The following is a 23,958-nucleotide window of genomic DNA, read 5'->3' on the forward strand; positions in this document are numbered from 1 at the left end:
AGAAGATGATATTGGAGGAAATAATGGGAATTAATACCCAGTGTAAATAAAAGATTTGGAACATCTTCCACACATTCACATTATGGAAGAAGCTGGCTGTACGCTGTCCCTCTGCCCAATAACTCTGCAAAAAAAGCTGTCAGTCTTCCCCCTCGCTCTCTCTGAGGGCGATTTTGACCCAGTTGAAGTGGCATCCATCTCCCCTGCAGAAGGCCCAGAAAAATTGTTTATTTTAAGAGGGGCTGGAGAGAAGTTCACCCGCCCTTCACCAAGCTGAACTGTAGAGTAAGTCTGAGGAGTGTCCTTCATTTTCACCTGCTTCCGAAAGCAGGTCTGAAGAGTCTCTCACCCCCGTGGGAACAAACAGCCTTTTCTGCACTGACTGAGGTAGGGACACTAAAAATGAGGTAGCAGGAAAATCCCGAGGTACTGATGCCTTGTGTGAGGCATGCAGGCTGAAGTTCAGTCAAGTTTGGTTTTGTTGCTTAAGAAATGCAAGTAATTAGTAACACAACAAATAATTTATAATAAAAAAGGAAAGGACCCCCTATCTCATATTTACACTCAGCACACACACACCCCCCACGCAAGGAGGAGAGGGGGCTTCAGCACGTCTCAATACGAGCACCTGTGGGGAGCCTGCAGGGCAGATAAGTCCCTTCCCCACCTCATTTTCCACGCCGGTGGTTCTCGGGACTCTCCTCTCCCGCTGCCGCCCTCCACCCGCCGGAGCTTCGCCTGAGGGACCTCGCGCTCGGGGCGGGAAAACTCGCCGCGCTCGACGCTGGAGGACCGCATCGCCTGAGCCCGGCAGGGGGCGTCACCTCGGCGGCGCCCACCGCGGCGGCGGGAGGGCGCGGCGGCGGGAGGGCGCGGCGGCTGGCGCGCATGCGCCGCTCCACCGGCGGCGGGGGCCGGCGGCCATGGCGGTGCTGCTGGAGCACGAGAGCCAGATCTTCCTGGACCTCTTCCACCAGGACGGGCTGGTGATCTGCGCCCGCGGGCTCGGCATCGACCGCTTGCTGCTGCGCTTCCTCCGCCTCTACTGCGAGCCTGCCAGCCTGGTGCTGGTGCTGAACACCAGCCCCGCCGAGGAGGTGAGGGGAGACCCTGTCAGCGGCGTCGCGCCTGCCCCGCCCCTTCCCCCTCACCGGCGTCTCCTCTCGGTTTCGGCGGGCGCATCCCGGGGGCGGCCGGCGGCGCGGCGGCCCTGTCAGTGTCTCGGCCCGGGGGGAGGAGGCTGCTGGCCGCTCCCTCCGAACGGAGGGGCTCTTCAGGCCGGGGTGCGGGTGACCGGGCGGGTTGCGGGCAGGCGGGTGGGTGTGCGGGCTCGCGGGTAGGGGCGGGCGGCGGCGGCGGCAGCGCGGCGTGCGTGCCTGGGCGCTGTGCCCCGGCCTTTGCAATTACTGGGGAGATGTTGTCAGACCAGAAGCGTTCAGGATCGAATCGAGGTCCGAATTTCCACTCGTGCAGCACGATGAAGTCCGAATAATAATAACGAGCTAGAACAAACTTAAACACATAACTTGTAAACAGCAGAAATCTGTAAGCAGCCAATGAGCGGAAAGGGGTGAAACTTCTTGAAAGATTTGTCCCTATTTGTACGAAAAATGCCGCTCTGTTTTCCCTGGAACCAGGGAGATTTCCCACCATCCGGGAGCTGATGTTCTGGGGATTTTTTGTAGTGACCGTAGGTGAATAAATATCACAGCTGTAGTTTGTAAGATTAAGCTTTGACATATATGACCTACCCGATGTAGTTGTCTTTGATAGCAGGTGAGTGGACTGAAAGACGATCTCTTCCCAATTATCTATTCTTAAGTCAGTATTAAAATTGCCTATTCTCTGAAAAAGAGCTATTAAAACATAAGAGAATGTAAGCTCCTTTGAGTGTCAGTTGCTTGTATTTGCTTAAGTATTGTCTAGCTACTACTGAAAATACATAAATTTTTAAATCACCTGGATGAGTTTGAAACGGAACAAAGTATACCTGAGAAGAAAAAAACCATAATAATTCTGACTTTCTTAGGTAGTATGTTATACTATCATGCTTTTAATTTGTTTTGGACAGCTCCTCAAAATTAACAGAGTATGTATAGTTAAGGGTTTTTTGCATCCATTTCATCAGTTACCACAATGATGTCTTGTGTTTTTATTGTATTTGGTTTAGGAGTACTTTATTGATCAGCTGAGGTCAGATGGAGTTGTTCATCTTCCTCGGCGTGTTACCAATGAAATTACAAATAATACTCGATATGAATTTTACACACAAGGAGGAGTCATCTTTGCAACAAGTCGAATCCTTGTGGTAGATTTCCTTACTGACAGAATTCCTGCAAACCTCATTACCGGTAAGAGTGTAATGAAATAAAGGTAAGACTGTTCTGTTTGAAAATACATAAAACTTAATTCTATACAGGGAGTTCTACTAACCGGTGTTGAGGTTGAATTCCTTTTGAATTTTTTTCCTTTTTTTCCACAAAGACTGAGGTAAAAGGAGCAAATGTGTAGTTCGTTCTTTTTTCTTTTTAATGGTTTTCTTTGCTCCAAACTTGTTTGCCTTATTTAATCATACAATTTGAAAACATCCACATTATTTTTAGATACTGGATCATGCATTTGTATGGCTTTCTGATATCAATAAGTGGCTGGAAAACAAATCGGCAGTTAAACTATACCATTGACATAAGAAACATAAAATTCAGACTGGCTTTCAAAGAAGAATAATTGATTGCACTTGGTGAAATAGTGTCCTCTGGTCTATGGAACACTGGCCTATGATTAAAACTGATTTTAGATGTTATGTTTTATCAACCATGCACACTACCTATTTTTTGCATTAGCAAACTACTTCTGATGACTCTTCACATCAAAAAATAGCAATACCTTACTAATCTTTGTCTTGACACACCTTGGACACTGTATAAATAGCAGTATTATGAAGTAATGCTGTTATTATCATTGTAAAGATTTTGGGACTAGCTTGTGACCTTTTTTGTTGTTGTATAGAAGTTATACATGAAGGATGTTACAGTTACCTTTTTCCTCTCATGTTCTGTTCCCCTTCTTCCCCAACCACTGTTATTTTTATGTTCTTGTCTGAGCTGGAAGCCCTGTTACAGCCTGGAGAGCTAGTAAAATAGATATCTAAGAGCCAGGGATATAAGAATATTTTACTTTTACCTAAATGTTAACATTTTAATGGCTAAACATAACTGAATATTGAATGCTTAGAAGAATGTAAGTTTCTGCTTCAGAAGCTGTATCCCCTTCCTTTTTAGTCAATGTATGACAAGCTCTAATCTGTAAAACATTTTGAACAGTTTTATGCTAGAGCCAAAGGATGCCAGATTTGTCAATTCTGATATTTCTAGGTTAAAAAAAAAGTGAACACATTTTTTCTGGGCAATCTACTTCAATTTCTCTTCTTCCCCTTGACTCTTTCCTCTCTACTTTTCTGCCCTACCAAAGAAGAAAAAAACAAAAAGAAATAACACACACCTTTGGACTTTGTCAGTATGAAAAGAAGAAATACACTAAAGATTTAAAAAATAGTCCTGTCCTAGAATGACACAGAGTTGTTACAGGTTTTGCATTGCCACTAGAGGTCAGTGTGACAACAGCTTTGATAGACTTGCTGCTTCATTTAAAACTTCGGTAACACGTGGTTCCGTTGGAAACGTGTATTATCTGTGTGTGAAATTGTACGACAAAAACTTGTGATAGTGTTTCTTGAGGAGTTAACATTGCAAAAAAAATCAGTGAAGTGTTTCTAGGTGTTATAAATGTTGTTTATAAAATCAATGTAGAATCACATGTGAATTCACATCTGATGAACTCATGAATTCAGCTAAATTGAAGATAAGAAATTATCACTGCAGTAAAGAAGAATTATTCCTGGTGGTTTTGGCCAAATATAAATGATGTACTTAATAGCGTAGTAAAACTGATGCAGGTTGGTGTAGTAAACAGTGACAAGTTGTTTCTACCAAGGCTTTACACAGCAGTATGAACTCACTTCATAAGCAGAGAAATATTGACTAAAAGTAGGAAGGTACTATGATAAAGACATAGTCTTACTGGCCTGTTACAAATTTTGTGTCTCCTGTAATGTCCTTTCAGAGTCACATCTTGACAAACTGGAAGTTGTTCAGAAATGAGTACGATCGTTATTATGTCCTGAGAAATTTGCTTCATAGGAGAGATGTAAGAATATCTAGATAGAAAAATACCTTTTAGTAGATTATTCTATGACTTGATCATGAATAGCTAGCAGTTATATACGGAAGTCTTTTTCTTATAGATGCTTTTCCATTTACAAAGCAAAGGCGTATTAAAATCTATGGCTGGGTGCTGAGTTGAAGAAACTTGTTACAGAAATTAAATGCACTGTAAGTTTGTCAGCTTATGTAGGTACAAGGTAAAACCTGTGATGTTGGATGCCCTTTGCTTCCATTTTAGAAAGGCATTTATTATTCCACTGGAAGCTGTGAACAGATAAAAGTACCACATAGCCTCACTTCACTAGGGGGAGAGTGAAAAAATGTTATGTGCTATTTAACACAATTAAGTGTGAGGAAGAAATAAGCCTTGGTTTTAACAGGTCTTGGCTGAGAGAAGTATAAATCCCAGAAACATTCACCTCAAACGCTTAATGTAGTTAAACTATTGTTTCGCTTCTCTGTACTAAAATGTGCACGATAAATCTTTTTTTCCTAATACACCTATAGCCAGGAAGAAAATTGGTGGTGTACTCATACAGTTGGTGGTACTTTCTGTCCCGAAGTGTGAATATGAGTATCAGAACGGGGGAAAAGCAAAATAAATGTTTTCAGAAGTTCTTTGATTATGTAAACACTTGAACTGTTACCAATGAAACATACTTGACAAGTCTGTAATTCCAGAACTTCTCTAACAAAATAATTCAAATGTCACAATCTTGAACATACCAAACTTGCTTTGTTGTAATAGTGCATTATGTCTTGAATTTGCTTTTACTCCTTTTAAAAGGCTCAAGTTTTGCCTTAGGAGTAAAGAATTTTCGAAGCTAGTAAGTCCTGCCACTCAAGCACAAGCTTTTTTTTTTTACTAAAGATGCATCATTAACCCAGTTCTGTTATTTGGGGATTCCATGGTACTGAAACTGAGGAACCGCTTGGTTTGAACCCCAGAAAGTTTGTTCAACCATCACTTTAGAAGATTTAAAGTCCTATTGTACTTTATTTAAGAAAAAAACATTAAAAGAACAGGACAGTTTTGAGGAAAAATCTATACAAAATTGGACCTTTCTTTACTTTTTTGTAACTTGAAAACCTTTTATTTTGCCAGGCATTTTGGTATACAAAGCGCACAGAATCATTGAGTCCTGTCAGGAAGCATTTATCTTGCGACTTTATCGCCAGAAGAACAAGCAAGGCTTCATTAAAGCTTTTACAGATAATGCGGTTGCATTTAACACTGGCTTTTGCCACGTGGAAAGAGTGATGAGAAATCTTTTTGTCAGGAAACTTTATCTGTGGCCAAGGTAAGGCACCTCTTTGCTTCATTGGAGAGTTAAACTTAAAAAAAAAAAAAGATGAAGGATGTCACAACAGGTTCTTAAGAAAATGAGGTGTATGCAGTCACACTGCTAATCTGTGTTCCCTCTTGTATTCGCAAACAAATTTAATTCAGTTTTTGACAGAAGATGCTAAATTTCTGTAAGTATTTTTGAAAATAGACCCAAATTAAATCTATAAAGGCCTGAACTTTATGGTATAGCTGTCCTTTTAGCCAATAGAAATCACAGCAGAAAGTGACATTCTTAACAGCTTACGAAAAACTTCCCTTACTAAACAGATTATTTAAGCCATGAGGTAACAGGAATACAGTCTCTCAGTTATGCCATTCATAGAGGTATTTGTTTCCAACTGTGATGAAAGTCCATGGATCTCTTTCTACATGTCAGATTTTTTTAATCTTCTTTTACATGTATGTTGTGTATGAAGAATATTTCTTGATGACTGATAGAAACCAAATTGCCAAGTTTGTGACATGCATTAACTCTTTCAGGAGCAGAGCCACAAATGGAACTGGGCACTTTAGCTGGTTACCCATTCAATGCTCTTGCCTTGGGCAGGAGGTCTGCCCATTTGTTCTTTTAGTCCAGTCTAGAATGTGTTTCACTCCATCTTAATGTACTGTTGCTTTGCATTGTAAACTCGTTAACAGTCTTTCTTTCAGAATCGCAAAGAAGTAGAAATGGACATAACTAGGATAGGAAAGGTTGAACAGAAGCTCTCTAAATTTTCTTCCTTGGCTTCTGAACCATGAAAAGACCTGGGGGTGCAGCAGTAAGGGAAATGCCCATTGAGTTTCAGAGGTCAGCAGACATAGCGTTCTCTGAGCCTCATTCTGTTAGTAAAAATCAGCTAGCATCTATATACCTGTACAGCCGGATTGGCTATAAGGGCAGTGTTCTAACAAGGACCTGCTGCTTATAATCACAAGCTAGGAATGTCACAGAATCTGCTAGTGGATCCATGTGATTCCAAAGGATTTATGAACCCGTACCGGTTTCTCCCTTATGACATTTTCTGTTTTTACTTTAATAGTTGTTATGTGTAATAATGATGTAGAATCTAGTGCAGGAATCTTCTGTGGATCATTCACCAGCACTATAGGCTCGCATGACTAGAATGACTACAGTCATAACTGTGGAATAGATGGTTTTCTGAGGCTATTCATAAGATTGCAGTCTTCACATCTGTAGAAACTGATTTTTTGCAATTAACTTACTTGTTTATGTTTAAAACAATTGTAGTTTATACAAACTTTTGAATAGTTGTAGGTCAAGCAAACCATCCATGTAAATCTTAATAAGCTGTTTTCCTCTTAGATTTCATATAGCAGTGAACTCATTTTTAGAGAAGCATAAACCTGAAGTGGTGGAAATACATGTGTCAATGACCCCTGCTATGCTTGCTATCCAGACTTCAATCCTGGACATCTTGAACGCATGTCTGAGAGAACTCAAACGTTATAATCCAGCTCTTGAAGTAGAAGATCTATCTTTAGAAAATGCTATTGGTAAACCTTTTGACAAGGTAACCATTTTGATTGTTTTGCTGTGTCTAACTAAAGGGATGTAGATCTTCAAACTGTCCGCCATGCAAACAAAAATATTATTTGTAAAATAAATAACCAGCAGCAACTGAGTATTCTCCCATGACGTGTTTATTACTGGTACAAGGAGAGAAACTGTTAATCTGTAATGCTTATGTTATAGTTGCCAGTAGGGGTTTTGGTGTATTGGTATTATCGTTCTTCCTTCATTTCCAAAGTCCCTACAGTAAGAACATCCTGATTCATGGTTGGTTGTTTATTATTATTATATTACCGTCATTATAAAGATGGCTGCAATTTCAGCTCAAAATACTTTAGAGATAAGTATGCAGTTACTTCCCCCCGCCCCATTTTTTCCTCTTGAATTTCCTGCTTGTATTTTTTATTTTCTCTATTAGAAGCTGCACTGTATATAATACATACAACAGATGCATGCATTTGCATGTTATCTTTTAATGATTATATTTGTCATTAATTGTGTGTGCATTGTTATTTTTGGCAGATCTGCAATGTTTGGCATACATATGCTTTCTGTAGGGTAAAATCATAAACTTCAACCATCATAGTGAAACACAGCTATTTGTTACCTGTGATTTAATCTTGATGTGAGGCCTTCTGTACTTTAAATATTTGGAGGGGTTTTTTCTTATGCTCTGTAGGTTGCATATCTGTGTGGTACTCACCTTATTTTGAAAATTAGATAACATTATAATGTTTTTTACTTTACCTAAGTAAAGGATACTAGATACTAAAGACACAGGCCAGTACCACTAAAATAAGGGGGTTTTTATTTTATTTTACCCATATTTTAATATTATATGGAAAAGAAAATATGTACTGAAAGCGTTAAATGATATACATCTGCTAATTGCTGAAATGTTTTACATAAAGGCGTTTATATTAACTTTGCAAAAAATGATTACTTATCAAAACAAATATCTCACCATCACATCTTCAATTATGTATGTTTAATAACTTTGGGAAACTAGTGGCATCCCCTGTAAAGGAAAAAAAGTGCATTCTTACCTTGATTAGTATACTATATATTTGACATCCTGAGCTTTCCAATTTATATTTCTAGACGATACGTCACTACTTAGATCCTCTCTGGCATCAGCTTGGAGCTAAGACAAAATCTTTGGTCCAGGATTTGAAGATACTACGTACTTTGCTACTGTATCTAACTCAGTATGATTGTGTCACTTTCCTTAATCTTCTGGAGTCACTGAAAGCAAGTGAAAAAGCTTTTGGTGAGAATTCAGGTAAACACTGAATAACCATACAAGTTAATGCATGAAACAGTGAAATGTTGATATTTTTAATTAACATTCCCAAACATATGAAGGTATCTAATTAGGTTTTATATAACCAGCCATAAGGACGTAGGTTTTTATTGACACATAATGCTTTCATCTTCCCACTTAACTGCTGTTACTTAACAGTGTGAGATTTGCATCGCATTTCTGTCTTTCATTAAGCTAGTAATTATATAGCAAGCAGGTAGCACAGGTATTCCAGATGAGAAATTTGGGGCTTTTACTGGGAAGGGTTGAAACACATACACATTGCAAATGTCAAATTACTCCTGCTTTCTTTTCCTCTGTAGGTTGGCTGTTTCTTGACTCCAGTACTTCAATGTTTGTAAATGCTCGGGCTAGAGTTTATCGCATTGCAGATGAGAAACTGAATCAGAAAGGCAAAGTATCTGAAAAAAGTGATGTAAAGAAGGAAAATGGTACTGACCATTCCTAATTTTGACTGTCACGATTTCAAATGCTCTGCATATATTACTTGTGCTATGGTTCCCTACATGATCTTACACAGCTCAAGATCTCAATCTGTTAGCTGGAATAAGTTGAGACATAATCTTAGTTCAAAAAGCATGTAATAAACAACATAAAACAGAGTCACGAAGAAGTAACGGGTTCTTCTAAGCTTGCTCAGCTGATCATTGGGAGAGCTTTTATGGAATTGTTCTTGAATTGCATTGCTGTTTAGCTTGATCGTTTTTATTTTATGTGAACAGGTAGGAAGCTGCTGTTGCTTTTATTAAAAAAAAAATATATATATTCAGGAGTTTCAGAATTGAAGAATGAGTGAATATTTTAACTTTGTGCTTCAGTGAAGCGCTTATCCCCATTTTTAAATGTTTCTGTGAGAGTGCTCTCCAACCCATCAGCATACCAAGTTGTGTATGTAGGCTGTTGAATATCGTATTTGCCAACAACTATCACGCTATTGACATCTAACTACTAATTTAAAGCTCTGAAGGATATTTTGGCTGTAAGAGCTGCTGTGCTCAATCTTATTTTGTTTCAGAACTGAAAAGGGAATTGGTTCTAGAAAGTAACCCAAAATGGGAAGCTTTGAGAGAAGTACTGAAAGAGATTGAAAATGAGAATAAGAACAGTGAAGACCTTGGTGGTCCAGGTGAGAGACTACTAAATGATGTAAGTTTTCACAGTACAGCTAGTTTTTACGTCTACTTGACTTTTTGAGGGAAGCAGCCTAACTCTTTACTGCAGTTTTATTAAAGAGCTAGTTTTAAATTTAGTAATTTGTGGACTTAAGACAAGGAGTTTATATACATAAACTATGTAAAACTAAATAGTTTTACATAAACTCCTATTTAGTTCTTGTTCTAAAAGAGAAATGCTGTTGGTTACTATGCAATACTGTTCAATATTGCATAGAACCTGTATTTTTAAAAAAAAAAAAAACCTTACATTTCAATATTGTCCTGATACCTTAGTCTCAAAACTAGTAAAACTAATAATGTGGAAATTTATAATAATCAAGGTACCATTCACTCATTTCTCAAGTTCAGGTTAAAAAAAAAAAAAATAGTTTTGTCTTACGCCCTTTCCATCTTACACATTCTTCTCACACACCTGAAAATTTGCTTCTCCAGGAGGTGCACCTAAATGGGGTAGAGAGTAGAAGGCAAGTGTGTTTCTAACTAACTGCTTTGCTGCCTTTCCTATTTTAGGGCTTTTCATCCCCTTAAATTTCACCAAGTTTTATTTTAGGAAATAGTAAGGGTAAAAAAGTGCTCTTTTCTCCCACCCACAGTGTTCTGACTCTGGGTAAGAACTGGCTTTCTCACCTAGCGTTGTAGGAGTTTATCTGAGTCAGCTTGTGGAGAATTGTTATTCAAGGCCCACAAATGTCAGTAAAACTGTGTAAAACGTATTTTTTTAGACTCTTTAACACAGCTGACAAAGGCTGAAAATTAGAATGGTCTAAATTAAGCTCTCTCTTATTCCATGTTTTAAAAAAAAAAAAAAAAAAAAAGTAGTTGTCCGAGTATGTTTCAATACATGCTATATCTGCCTTGTTTCAGATGGTCAAAAGGAAAACCTCACTAATTTAGATGGTGTAAGAATAAGGAATGCTGAACTTTCATTAACCTTCTCTAATCTTGTTTGATTAAACATGCAATTTAGACTCCCTGAAAGTCCAGAGCAACTGTGACAACCAAATGTAAAGGCAGGCATGCTTCTAACAATTAAAAACAATTTGCTCAAGAGATGTCTTGTAGCTGGATAAGAAGTAGTACAGCATAACAGATTATAAATATGATATTGTTTCTTGACTGCAGGGCAAGTGCTTATTTGTGCCAGTGATGACCGAGCTTGTGCACAGCTCAGGGAGTATATTATTGCTGGAGCAGAAGCTTTTTTAACAAGACTGTATAACAAAACCTTTGGAAAGGATGAGAAAGCTGGAGAAGTGTGGATTAAGGACAGAAAAGCCGTCAAGTCCAAAGGAAATTCCAGACCAGACACAGGGCCTCAGGCCAAAAAAGCCAAACTCACCGCTTCTTCAAAACAAAATAAACACAAGAAGCAGCAAGACCGGACTATCATCCAAATGATGGGGAAAACTGAGGAGGAAAAGAGAGAGGAGTTAGAGGTGGAAGATAACAAAGAATTAAGCAGTAGCCAGGAAAGCAGTATTGAAGAGACCATTCCTGAAGACTTCCCTATGAACTTGCCCTCAGACTGTTACTACGGTATTTTCAAGAACCCGCTCACAATTATTCACCCGTTGCAGGGCTGCAGTGATCCCTATGCGCTCACTCGGGTACTGCATGAAGTAGAACCAAGATATGTTGTATTATATGATGCAGAACTAACTTTTGTTCGGCAGCTGGAAATCTACAAGGCAAGCAGGCCTGGGAAGCCTTTGAGGCAAGTTGACTTGGTCAGTCTAATTTTAGTCTTAAAAGAAGAAATAAAAGTGCATTTTTGGCAGTCAAGGCAGAATGTGCATCTAGTGATTTTCTTTAGCTACCTTTTAATTCCTGTTTAGCCCTCGTCTTAATTTTAAACAAAAGCATAATGTCTGATTTAACCAAAAGATAATTTTTACTTCCCAGCAGGTATTTAGTCCCCTAACAGAAAGATACCTGTACTTAAAAAAAAAAAAAAAAAAAAAAAAAAAAAAAAATTAGTTCCATCTTCTACAAGACCTCTGCTTAGATGATCTTAGTGGCGATAGATCCTTTTTGCGGTGCTGTAGTCTCATTTTAAACAGTCTCTATAGGTATGATTTTTACACAATAAGCTTCATTTTGGATTTAATTAATTTTCACATTTCCTGATGTCTGGTCATGCTGAAGACCAGTAATTCAGAAACTGTAACAGAAAAACAAGTAAAGGAAAATGCAATAAAGAAATGAGAAGTATTTGCAGTTCTACTCAGTTCTGGTGTTAGCTGACAGAGAGATTTCCGCATTGTGTATATATGTTTGATACACTTGTGTCGTGGTTTAACCTCAGTTGGCAACTGAGCACCACACAGCCACTCACTCACTCCCCCTTCCCCCCCCCCCCCAGTGGGATGGGGGAGAGAATTGGAAGAGCACAAGTGAGGAAAACTCGTGGGTTGAGATAAAAACAGTTTAATAATTGAAATAAAATTATAATGGTAATACACAAAGCAAGTGATGCACAGTGCAATTGCTCACCACCCGCTGACCGATGCCCAGCCAGTCCCCGAGCAGCGGCCCCCCCGGCCAGCTTTCCCCAGTTTGTGCACTGAGCATGACGTCCCATGGTATGGGATGTCCCTCTGGCCAGTTTGGCTGTGCCCCCTCCCAGCTTCTTGTGCACCTCCAGCCTTCTCAGTCAGTAGAGCATGGGAAGCTGAAAAGTCCTTGGCTAGTGTAAGCACTGCTTAGCAACAACTAAGACATCGGTGTGTTATCAACATTATTCTCACCCTAAATCCAAAACACAGCACTGTACCAGCTACTAGGAAGAAAATTAACTCTATCCCTGCCAAAACCAGGTCAACTTGTAAATTGCAAAAATCACTTTCAGGAATAGATGTTACAGACTAATTAAAAACATAGAAAACTTAAAATTTAATATACTGTGAGGTTTTGCATTATCTTTCATTTATATGGCTGCCTGATACAGCATTTCTTGAATGCAGTAAACTGTAGTTATACCTGTACCTCTCTGAAAATAACTTATGGCAGTTTCTTAATTCTTAGAAAAAACACACTTTACTTACTATAGTTGAAACACAATTTATTGGCATATAAAATTACTACCTTTTGAATTATAATGCTTTATACTTTAATCACCTCATGAAAATTATTTGCATAAATTTAACAGAGCAGTTGTAATTTTCCAGTCAAAGATGTGTATATTTGCACTGTAACTGAAAATGGAAATCAGTTTGGCAGCATTTAGTGTGTCTGTACCTGATATCCAGGTAAGGACTCTGTAGTGCAGATATAAATGACAGAACTCACAAGGTATATGAGAATAATTACTGGGTTATTTGTACAATTTGTTTTTAATTGCCTAATCAGCATGTGTTGTATCTACCTCCAGCATCATGTTCCCACAATTCAGAGCAGGAAAATCAGATGCAGTCGTGCAAGTAGGGGTTAGGACATGTACCATATGAAAAAAGTAATAGGAATAAAGTCCTATCAGTCTGTCAAAATGTACCTCAATTAAAATATATTGGAAAAAAATGACTGTGCTGAAAAGCTATAGGCAATTAATTCCTTAAGGTAATTATTAATTCTTATATGTTCCATATAAATCCCTATTTGCAGAATAAAATTTAATTTGTCGGTGTGTTCACCTCTGCGAGATAAATGACACCTTGTTCTTTGTAGAACCTACAGTTTCCCTGTACAAATATATAATTTTAAAATCTTAGATGGTGTTTTTTCCTAACCCAGGATGATTGCAGATTTTTTAGTTTGTTATATATATTCTACTGGGAAGATTTTTAAAACAGTAAGAAAGTAACTTCTCAGTTATACTTGCTTTGTGTCTTTACTGAATGGCACACTGAAATCTGAGTCCACTCTGGTTGAATCCCAGAATTCCAGTAAGTGTATCTGCCACTGGGAAAAGAGGGAACACTGGATATAAGAATCTTTGCTGATTTTGGAATATCTTTACAGAAAAAGATAGTGTTTGTTCACTTGCCTTTTTTAAGGCAAATACTAACTTGTCAGGCACGTACTGCTACTAGTCTCAAATATTGGTTGTGGGTGTTTTTAACTTAATATGAACTTTTGTGATCTTTTTTCTTTTCCTTCCACCCCCCCCCCCCCCCCCCGCAAAACCTACAGGGTTTATTTCCTCATATATGGGGGCTCAACAGAAGAACAGCGCTATCTCACAGCTCTGAGAAAAGAGAAGGAGGCCTTTGAAAAACTCATTCGGTAACAAAATTAGTTTACTACCTTTATTATTAATGTTTCATGTGATTCCCTTATATGCTTACATTTTAAATAAAGTGAAGTTCTTAACTGTGTGAAGGCTTTAGATAAACTTTTAATTCAATTGCTTTTCAGATGTTAAGAGAATTTTCCCACTGAGAATCAACGACAAGTCAAAACCTTCCTTTTCAAAGCACCTGATATTTTATTTATTAATTTTAGGGTTTTTAATATTAAATTTCAAAGGCTAAACAGCACCACTTGTACTTTTCACTAAATGTCTATGAATTTCATTTCTGTAAATGTGTTTTTGTCTGCAGGTAACATTTCTTGTAAGGTTTTTCTAAGGCTTTTATGACTTAAGTCATTGTGGGGAACAAAACAATTGTTTTCTTAGACTGTATAAGCAGCATTTTTAGACGGTGTCTTCTCACCAGTTTATACTGCTATTACTAGTCATTAGTTCCTTTGTTTCATGTGCCCTGAGAAGTTCTAAAAATAAAAAAATCAGATGCTAAAAAGTGCTAACAATTGAAAATAAAAATATAGCATCTAGCCCAACAATCTGGAAATCCTAGTCAATTGCCTATCTGATCAGGTTTGCAATTAGTATTAAACTATATATAATTTTACATCTGACTGAAGGGTATTAAAGTATTTTGATTCATGTTTCCTCATATAATTGCAGTTTTTAGTGTTCTTTCTTTGTGGTTCCTTAGAGAGAAGGCCAGCATGGTTATTCCCGAAGAAAGAGAAGGAAGAGATGAAACAAACTTAGACCTAATAAGAGATGCTAAACCTGCCTCTGTTTCTACTGACACACGCAAAGCAGGTGAGCAGTTCCTGAAGTTGGTCTCGTGGCTCTAAGCTTTGAAAAAGACCTGTTAACTATTGCGTTTAAATCCTGTCCAAAGCGTCTGGGTCATAGACACATTGCACATTGACTCTGCAGTCCTGATGGTAAAGAAACATTATCTCCCTTACTCCATCTACCTCCGTCTGCGCAATGACAATGAATTATGTTTTTCTTTGAAAAGAAAATACAGATTAATGAAGTATTTTACCATTAAGACAGATACCATTTGGATTGTTTCTGGGCAGCTTGGTTATGAGACTGTCTAGTATTGCTTGTAGTGAGGCGGAGAGAAATTAAAACATTGAAACTGAAGTCTACAGATAGTCAAAGGCAGTGTTGTCCTTGAGCTAGTAAATGTTGGGGACTTCTTTTGATCTTGGCAAAACAGATTGCCTGGGTAAACAACTGCGGATTGTGTTTTTTGTCTACTTTCTTTGCAATAAAGCATCTTTTTTCTTTTGTTGCAGTTCTAACCACATTTTTGTTCCTTTCTTTTGACACGTATACTCTGTCTTCATCTTTACAGCTCTGCCCCTGTTTTTCTTTGCTGTCATTTTTGTAATCCTGCTCTCCTTTACCATATGCTCTCTAATCTTTGATGTTATGTTTTTTGTGGCCTTGATGCTGCAGTCTCTTCATGTGTCCTTCTACACATCTATAAGAGGCTAAAATATAACTCCTACAATAAAATGCCACATTTCTGTGGGAAACGGAAATAAAAAGGATCAGCTTCATTATCTTGTTTTGTGGGCAACTTTTTAAAGATTTTCCTGATGCATTTAAATAATTTTCATCTACAGTTTAACGTATTTCATTGTCACATATACAAAGCTTATAGCAGGTAGCATGATAGTTCTATTAAACTGCAGAGCATACTCCATAAACTACAGTATATAATTTGGCAATTGATTTTTGTCTATAACTGAAAAATTAAATAAAGTCTGGATTTACTATACTGCTGAATTTGTGAAGATCTGTGAGATGTGAAGTCCACCCGTTACAGAAGTGTTGGCAGCACACAGGAAAACTATGCAACCAGAGTCAGAGGTCGTAAGTATTAGGTTAACTGTATTTATTTTGCTCTTTAGGTGGACAGGAACAGAAGAGTGTTCAGCAAACTGTAATAGTGGATATGCGGGAATTTCGTAGTGAGCTTCCGTCACTGATTCATCGTCGTGGCATTGACATTGAGCCTGTTACTTTGGAAGTTGGAGATTATATTTTAACTCCTGATATCTGTGTAGAGCGGAAGAGTATCAGTGATCTGATTGGTTCTTTAAATAATGGAAGACTGTACACACAATGCATTTCTATGTCCCGTTACTATAAGCGACCAATTCTCCTGATTGAATTTGATCCTAACAAATCTTTCTCCTTGATTCCACGAGGCTCTCTACATCAGGAAATTTCCAGTAATGATGTTACTTCTAAACTAACCCTTCTTACACTCCATTTCCCAAAGTTACGTATCCTGTGGTGTCCCTCTCCCCATGCTACTGCTGAACTGTTTGAAGAGTTAAAACAAAACCATCCCCAACCTGATGCAGAAACAGCAATGGCTGTCACAGCAGATTCTGAAATTCTTCCTGAGTCAGACAAGTATAACCCCGGTCCCCAGGACTTTCTGTTAAAAATGCCAGGTATTAATGCAAAAAACTGCCGAGCCTTAATGAACCACATCAAAAGCATTGCAGAGCTAGCGACACTGTCAAAGGACGAACTCTCCAAAATTTTGGGTAATGCTGCCAATGCCACGCAACTCTTTGACTTTATTCACCTGACCTACGGAGAGGCAGTATCTAAAGGAAAGAGCAAAAGATGACTAATGAGGTTGTTCAACATAGGGCATAGATAAGCTTTTCTTGCACAGTACTTACTTAGGCAAAATACATGAAATATTTCAATAAATGCCCTCTAAGATAACCAGCTGTTCCTTGCTAATGCTGTTCCATCAGTTTTAATATTTGGTTTAATTATTACTGAAGGCAAGTTTCAAGAGGAATTAAAAATGTTTTTAATAGAGAAATGCAAATGATTTTTATTCTCTCTACAGCACTTTAACCAATTCTATAATATCACTGAATGAACTAAATTAAGTTCTTCACCAAGTCCATAAGAATTAAGTGCTAAGACTAATTGATAAAGGTGTTTTCTTTTGAAAGTTATGATGTCTTGTTAAAGCTAAAAAGGTACTGTGTTTTGATTAGTATGTGTGACCTGCTGCATGATATATCACTTTGCTTTTGCCATTTTTATTAATGTCTTACTCTCTGGAAACTACCAATTTTCCATTGACAGTGATGGAACTATTTGTAACACATGAATTTTAGAACTTCATCATAAGCCTTTGTCACAGTAAACTATAATTGTATGGTATGTTCTACATTGTATCTGCTTACTTTACTAGAAGTTATACTTTCTTTTTTGACATTCCAAACTCAGTACAGCTGTCTTGCTAGATTTTGCAAAGTGCATTCCTTTGGACTAGACTGGATAGAGATTCTGTGGTAGCACAACACAACTTAATTCTCAGCGTGCCTTACTTACGCTTTTAAGATGCTTTTTTTTTTTTCCCCCAAAAATCAGTTTTGATAGCTCTTTCACCTCATTCATTTGAAAGTGAAACATTTAGGTATACCATTGAGACTATTCTTTTATACCAGAGCATATTTCCTCTCATAAAATGCAATAGTTTTCTAAGTAAGGTTTTCCAAAAGTGTTTACAGTTTTTCCAATATTGTCTTCTTTCTGTGTCCTATTGCACTTACATTTTAATGTCTTAAATAGAACATCTGTCAATAAATTCAGTAAAGCTATTGTCACCTGAAGATAAAACTTTTAGCATTCTGTGTAGCATAAAACCAGGAAAAGTTACTCTTTTGATAGTTTGTGAATGTGTATATTGTTTAAAAACATATATTCTGCACTGAACTTTGATACGACAACTGTGTAAAAAACTGCCATTGCCAAATGGGTGTCATTACATGCTAATGTATTTACATTAGCTATTCACAAAATCTTTATCTATAATGACTTGCACATATGTATTTATATGATTCTAATGCTAACAACAGATCAATATAATCTCCATCATTAGAGGAGAAAGTATTGATCTTCTGTATTCAGGTTTAGTAAAAACTGTACTGTGCACTTTCAGGTTTAATGTTTGTGCATTTTAAGTGTGAATTATGAATTTGTTAACTTAGAGTCTAGGACTGAGCTGTGACAGACTTCAAAGTGAACATTTTTCTGCAGATGTAAATTTCAGTATTAAATACATCCATAACAAGATTAAAATCTGTTGATTATCTTGTTTCTCTTTTGGCTGCATTGATATCAGAACATTTTTACTTTTAGTGTGTGGTTTATAATCCAGATCTTAGGGTTTCTATTGCCCTATATTCTAATTTATTTCATTTAATATAAAAAGAAGTCTTTCCATGAGACTTTTGCTTATTCAAAGCAATAAGTTCAGAAATGTTCAGGGTTGAGAATGCCTGTAAAGTCGTGCTAAGAGAACCAAAAATCAGAGTAAGAACATAACTGTCCTGAATGCATGGCCTATAGAGCCTGATTCAGAAAAGGAGAGCTGAACAACCTTTGAAAACATGTATTGTTCGTGCATTTGCATCATTAAGATGTTACATGAGCTGTGGTTTTATGTTTTGGGTTTGTTTTAGTTTTTGGTTTGGGGGGGTTTTTTCAGATGTATGGCATCGGCTTTGTCAGTGTTTTGGGGTTTTTTTGCTTAGATTTGCATAAGGTGAAAACGAAGGGTATATGAAGAGGTTATAAAGTTGTAGCTTTGTGTTGTACGCTAGATCAAAGTCATATAATGCAATTAAATATTTGCTAAATATTTAGATTAAATTGTCTTTTGTTTGTATATGTGGAATTTTTGTAAGGTTTTTTTTTTTGGTTGGGTTTTTTGTTCAATGCAGGATTTAGCTTTTTCTTTAAAATAACCACAAGTAACATTGTTGTATGTTATTACTGCTTATTTGTGATTTGGCATTTTACTGTATTAGGTTAGGTTGCAAGTTAGTGATGTGTCCTTCTGGGGCAGTAGGTACAAATCATGAACAAAGGTAGAAGAGGTCTTGTCTCCTGAAACCACTTAACCCTGAAATAACCAAGCCAAAGACTCTACCTGTATGCAGATGCAACAAAATGTTTGGGTGAATGATGAAAATCTTTAGGATGCGTTACCTGGCCTTACAGTGTTCTTCAGCTTGCTTTCATCAACAGTAATGAAATTTTGTATATCTTCTTGTCATTGCTTGATGTTTTAAGTTTGTGCTTTTTTATTAAAAAAACAACCAAACAAACAAAAAAACTGCCTTCAGTTTGGGAGTCTTAGATTCTTTCTTACACCCAAACCAAGACTACACATTTCAAGGTCACTGAATATGTGAAACCAGTGGGGTTTATATGCTATTGGGAAGTAAGTCAGCAAGTTGCTTGTTTCTGCAGTTTGTCCTTAGACTTTGATTGCACAAGGTTTCTTCTAGAATAACAATAAAACCAAAATCTCTTAGGAACAAATGCAGCTTATATTAGCAAATATAGAATCATAGAATCATTAAGGTTGGAAAAGACCTCTAAGATCGAGTCCAACCGTCGACCCAACACCACCATGTCCACTAAACCATGTCCCTAAGCGCCGCATCTACACGTCTTTTAAAAACCTCCAGGGATGGGGACTCCACCACTTCCCTGGGCAGCCTGTTCCAATGTTTCACCACTCTTTCAGTAAAGAAATTTTTCCTTACATCCAATCTAAACCTCCCCTGGTGCAACTTGAGGCCATTTCCTCTCGTCCTATCGCTTGTTACTTGGGAGAAGAGACCGACCCCCACCTCGCTACAACCTCCTTTCAGGTAGTTGTAGAGAGCGACGAGGTCTCCCCTCAGCCTCCTTTTCTCCAGGCTAAACAGTCCCAGTTCCCTCAGCCGCTCCTCATAAGACTTGTTCTCCAGACCCCTCACCAGCCTCGTTGCCCTTCTCTGGACACGCTCCAGCACCTCAACATCCTTCTTGTAGTGAGGGGCCCAAAACTGAACACAGTGTTCAAGGTGCTGCCTCACCAGTGCCGAGTACAGGGGCACGATCACTTCCCTACTGCTGCTGGTTGATATTTTTTATCGGCCAAATACCGTGCAAATATATTTTGCACAGAATAGATTACGTTGTAGTTCCTATGTTTAAGTTATCTGGATACTATTCCTGCTAGTGGTGACACTTGCAGTTTCTAGCTACAATTGCCAAGGAGACATTTTGCTTGCCATGCTGTCTGTAAGCAGTTCCCTAGCCAAAACAAAATTACCTTCAAAATTACTCTTCCTGCACAAACATGTATAGTAGGGCTTTTCTAGTACCAGCTGTATTGATCACTTTCAAATTTATGCTTGCAAAACTTAAATGTAAACCAGTTGACCAGAAATCCATAGCTTATAAAATACACAGCTATACTGTAAAAGAACACTGACTTTTTTTAAAAAATACAAAATTTTAAATGTGAGGATTTTTGTGATTGTGAGGCTTTCTCATTTGCAGAGTGATAGTACAACCACAAATAACAATTTTTCAAAATAAAAGCATTTGTCTCTAAAGGTTTCCTTAGTCATCCAGAATTCCAATTCTATGACTGTAGAATAGAATCCAAAAGCAAACATCTGCCAAAAAATAGTTATTAAATGAATACATTATTTATATGCCAAACAGCATAAAGAAATTTAACTGAGAGTTGTTAAAGAAACTTGTCATGTGTGAGCTTACCGATTAACAATTTTTATTTCAGGCCCCATAAGCTGGGTGCTAGCAGGGTTTACAATCCTTTTATAAGGACTACTTTAGGATAAAGTTCTCCTTAGCTCTTACTCAAAGATCTGTTTTCTACAATATGTGGTTTTAAGAAATGCAAGTAGGATCATAAACCAAAAAGTTCAGAAACTATTGCTCCAGGATTTTGTAATACTTTGTAATTGTAACTTATTTCACATGTTCATGCTTTCTTGACGTAATAGCAAGAATTTTGGATATTTGCAGATTCAACTTGAACTAAGCGTAAACCCTTTTATGTTTTTCATATGAAGTCCTTAATATCTACTTAACTGTGAGCCACCTTCTTGCATTGAAAATACATGCTCACGAGCAATATATGCACTAATTTTTCTTAATTTGCAATTGCATATACTTTTCTCCCGAAGTTTTCCATTTTTTTCTACAGTCATCCTTTCCAAAACTTCCTCTCTTGAATAATATTCCTAATATCCTGTTCCACAGTTGGCTAGCAACCTAGTCAAGAATAACACATAACTGATACATATATTTGTCAATAATATTTCTTGCTTCTATTCTTTTTTTTATTTCCAGTTTATTCTATGTTCAGCTTCAAACCGTGATTAATAGTATCCCTAATCTACAAGATGAGGGGGAAGAGTTAAACACCAAGAATCTTTCTTGATGTTTATCAGTTTAAAATGACTTAACTGTGCTAACAGCAAGTTTGGTGAGGCTAGTAATGTGTAATTGTTGGGTATATCTCTTGTAATCTGGAGTTGCTTTTGTCTGATTATTTTTAAGTCAAGATTCAAGTTCTAAAATGTACAAATTTGAAAGGTTGTATGATTCATGTGGTACAAAATGATGGCAAAGACTCTTAAGTATTTAGTAATAGAAAGAGTACCTTTAAACCTTCCTGCCCCCCCCAGCCACTAAAAATGGGATCAGACAGAGTCACAGTGAAATTTGACCCAGAATGTAGTTGAGAGATAATTCAGAGCTGCTGTTCTCTCTTCGGCTTCAATTGATGAAACACTGACATTTGAAATTGTTCATTTCTTAGCTTTAGATTCTCTTAAGACTTTTTTCAAGGGAACCAGTATCATAATGACTGAATAAAAACACTTAGCTTTTTTCCCCACTCACTTGATGCAGCTAACATATATATATATATATATATATATATATATATATATAAAAGAAGGCTCAGAAAAACTGATAGTAAGTAAGAGGGAACTAGGAGGTTCCTGTAGAAACAAACTCTTTAGGGCTATTATCTTCCCTTGTATTTTATTCTTGAAATCAGCCAGTATGTTCTGGGGGGAAAAAAATTTACTCCATTGTAAAAGGCCAGAGAGAGAGAGAATGTACATGACTGACTAAATGTTTTGATAAGGTTGTACAAGGAAATACTCAAATGTTTTAAAGCTTCAGTGCCATTTTTTACTTTGAGTACAAAATGTTAAGAGTTCATCTCGCAGACTTTTCAACACAAATAGGCTGGCTGTTTTTTTACTTGAGTTTTGATCTGTATTCTACAAGCTTCTCCGCAATAAATTAAAAGGAAGAAATATTCTCAGCCACACAGTCTTGAAAACAGGGAAGAAATGTTCAGTAGCTTGGCTAGCCAATACTTAGCTAAGAGATGAATTCTTTAGTCTTACTGAACTTAGTAAGGGTAACCAGGGCTACTACACTGCTATGGTGATTTGTTGTCTAAACAGAAGATGTTGCTGCAATATATCAAAATGGGCCTGCATACCTACTAATTTTAGTGTGATTTTTTAGAGCATGGCAAAATTATCTTAATCCCCAACTGCTATAAAGCAGTCTTCCTAGGAATATTAAATTAGGGTTAAATAGATACTGTTTTCTCAGCTTGTATTTTACCATAGTTCTGTTTGTAAGAGCTTCCCTCTGTAAATAAACCCATAGATTTCATTTCTAGGGTCCTCTGTCACTCAGCATTACTTCTTTTTTCCTTCAACTTTATCATCTACTATCAAAGAGCAATAGACTGTAGTTATTAAACAACTGACATTGTTTCCAACCTGGAATTATTATTCAGCAACACAATCTCGTTCTTGAGCTCTCAGCTTCTTCCTCAACTCTCAGAATAGCACTTACACCATTCTCATTTTTATTCTTTCTTTTTGTTTATGAAAAGACAGTGGTCAGGTGGCAAAAAAAGTTTTGCAGCTGACTTGCCTTTTTTAATGGCTAACTTTCTCACATAAGTTTGTTCAGCAGATCACAATAAATCATCTTTTTATGGAGACTCAAAGTAAAACCACACATAAGTCTCTTTCTGTTTACGAGAGGGCAAGGTTTACCCTGAGCTAGGCCCAAAGGAGACTAAACACAGTTTCAGAAACTATTAAGCTAGCAACCACAGCTGGGACTACTGATTAAAGGATTTTAGGCAGAGGCCTTACAGGAGGACTTTCAAGAATGCCAGAGAGTAGATTTATAATTTTTGAGGGTAGAATTTTCAAAATCACTACTAAATCTATCACACATGTACTATAAATTTATAAAAGTTTTACTTTTAAATCACCATTCCTCACTGCTCCAGCTTCTCTTTGATAACTATAGTTCAAATGAATTCAAATTCCTAACTCAGAAAGCTCTTAAGTATATGCTGGAATATTACATACTTGGATCAGCAAGAAGAGAAACAAATTTCCATCTGTAGATTCAGTGAAATAGCTCTGGTTTCTCTCTCCAGTGACTATTAGCTATTGTCCACAGAAACATACTAACGTTCATGTTTCACATACAAAACTATCTCCCAAGTGATTCAAAGCCCAGGAGTTTGCCCAGTGAAACTGGCACGTAATGCCTAAACTTGACATTGCTGCATTTCAACCCCCCTAAAAATAGGCAGCATAGTTCTAATTTGAGTTATTTGCGTAGACCTACTCAGTTCCCATTCGTGTACGCAGTGGGACATGCACATTATCATCCGTCTTCTGAACATCCTCTTGGATGAATGGAATGTCACAGGGCCTGGGGGCACCAGGAATGTGCAGCTGCAGCTGTGTCATATACCCACAGCAGCATTTAACACTGACTTAAGTAACATCTTACAGTTTCTTTGTAACTTTTTTCTCATGATGCTGTGTTTGCATTATTCTCAGATTCACCATTCAACTTCTATCTTTCTTCTATTTTTCCTCTGGAATTTTCTAATTTATTTCTTTTTTCTTCTCTTATCTTAACGACCTCTGTCTGTATTCTTGTCCATTTGTTTGCCTTCAAGAATGCTGCTTAAATATTGCTGCAATTTGTGATGTCTACTGAGCACAACTAACACTGAGTTCTTTGCAAGACTGGCTGCACTGGAGCCCTGTCCAGTACGTAATATCCAGGGGCTTATATAAAAAATGTATTGTACTTCATTTTCATTTTGGTCTCAGACTTGGGGCGCATCACACTTGGAAAACTGACATGTAGAGAAAACAGAGCAGCAGGTTGGCAGTTCTTGCAACATGTAATTCTCGTTTTTGTCTTGGAT

At 37.4% G+C, this 23,958-nt stretch overlaps 1 protein-coding gene and 1 long non-coding RNA gene across 3 annotated transcripts in view; one reads left to right on the forward strand and one right to left on the reverse strand.

The window, feature by feature from the left end:
- Nucleotides 1-911: 911 nt before the first annotated feature.
- ERCC4 (ERCC excision repair 4, endonuclease catalytic subunit) lies at nt 912-18,993 on the forward strand. Its single transcript, XM_076350721.1, has 11 exons — nt 912-1,097; nt 2,171-2,351; nt 5,329-5,524; nt 6,878-7,085; nt 8,186-8,366; nt 8,711-8,839; nt 9,424-9,534; nt 10,706-11,297; nt 13,712-13,804; nt 14,521-14,633; nt 15,746-18,993. The coding sequence occupies exons 1-11, from the start codon at nt 924-926 to the stop codon at nt 16,477-16,479; spliced, it is 2,712 nt and encodes a 903-aa protein (XP_076206836.1). The 5' UTR covers nt 912-923; the 3' UTR covers nt 16,480-18,993.
- Nucleotides 5,494-23,958, reverse strand: part of LOC143166393 (uncharacterized) — a 35,091-nt gene continuing 16,626 nt past the window's right edge. For both annotated transcript variants that reach the window (XR_012996396.1, XR_012996395.1), the window contains exons 2-4: nt 10,923-10,990; nt 8,131-8,329; nt 5,494-5,558 (exon numbers count right to left, since the gene is read on the reverse strand). This is a non-coding gene — a long non-coding RNA (uncharacterized LOC143166393). The remainder of the gene's footprint in view (nt 5,559-8,130; nt 8,330-10,922; nt 10,991-23,958) is intronic.

The sequence above is a fragment of the Aptenodytes patagonicus genome, chromosome 13 (assembly GCF_965638725.1).
Source record: "Aptenodytes patagonicus chromosome 13, bAptPat1.pri.cur, whole genome shotgun sequence".
Classification (NCBI taxonomy): Eukaryota; Metazoa; Chordata; class Aves; order Sphenisciformes; family Spheniscidae; genus Aptenodytes; species Aptenodytes patagonicus.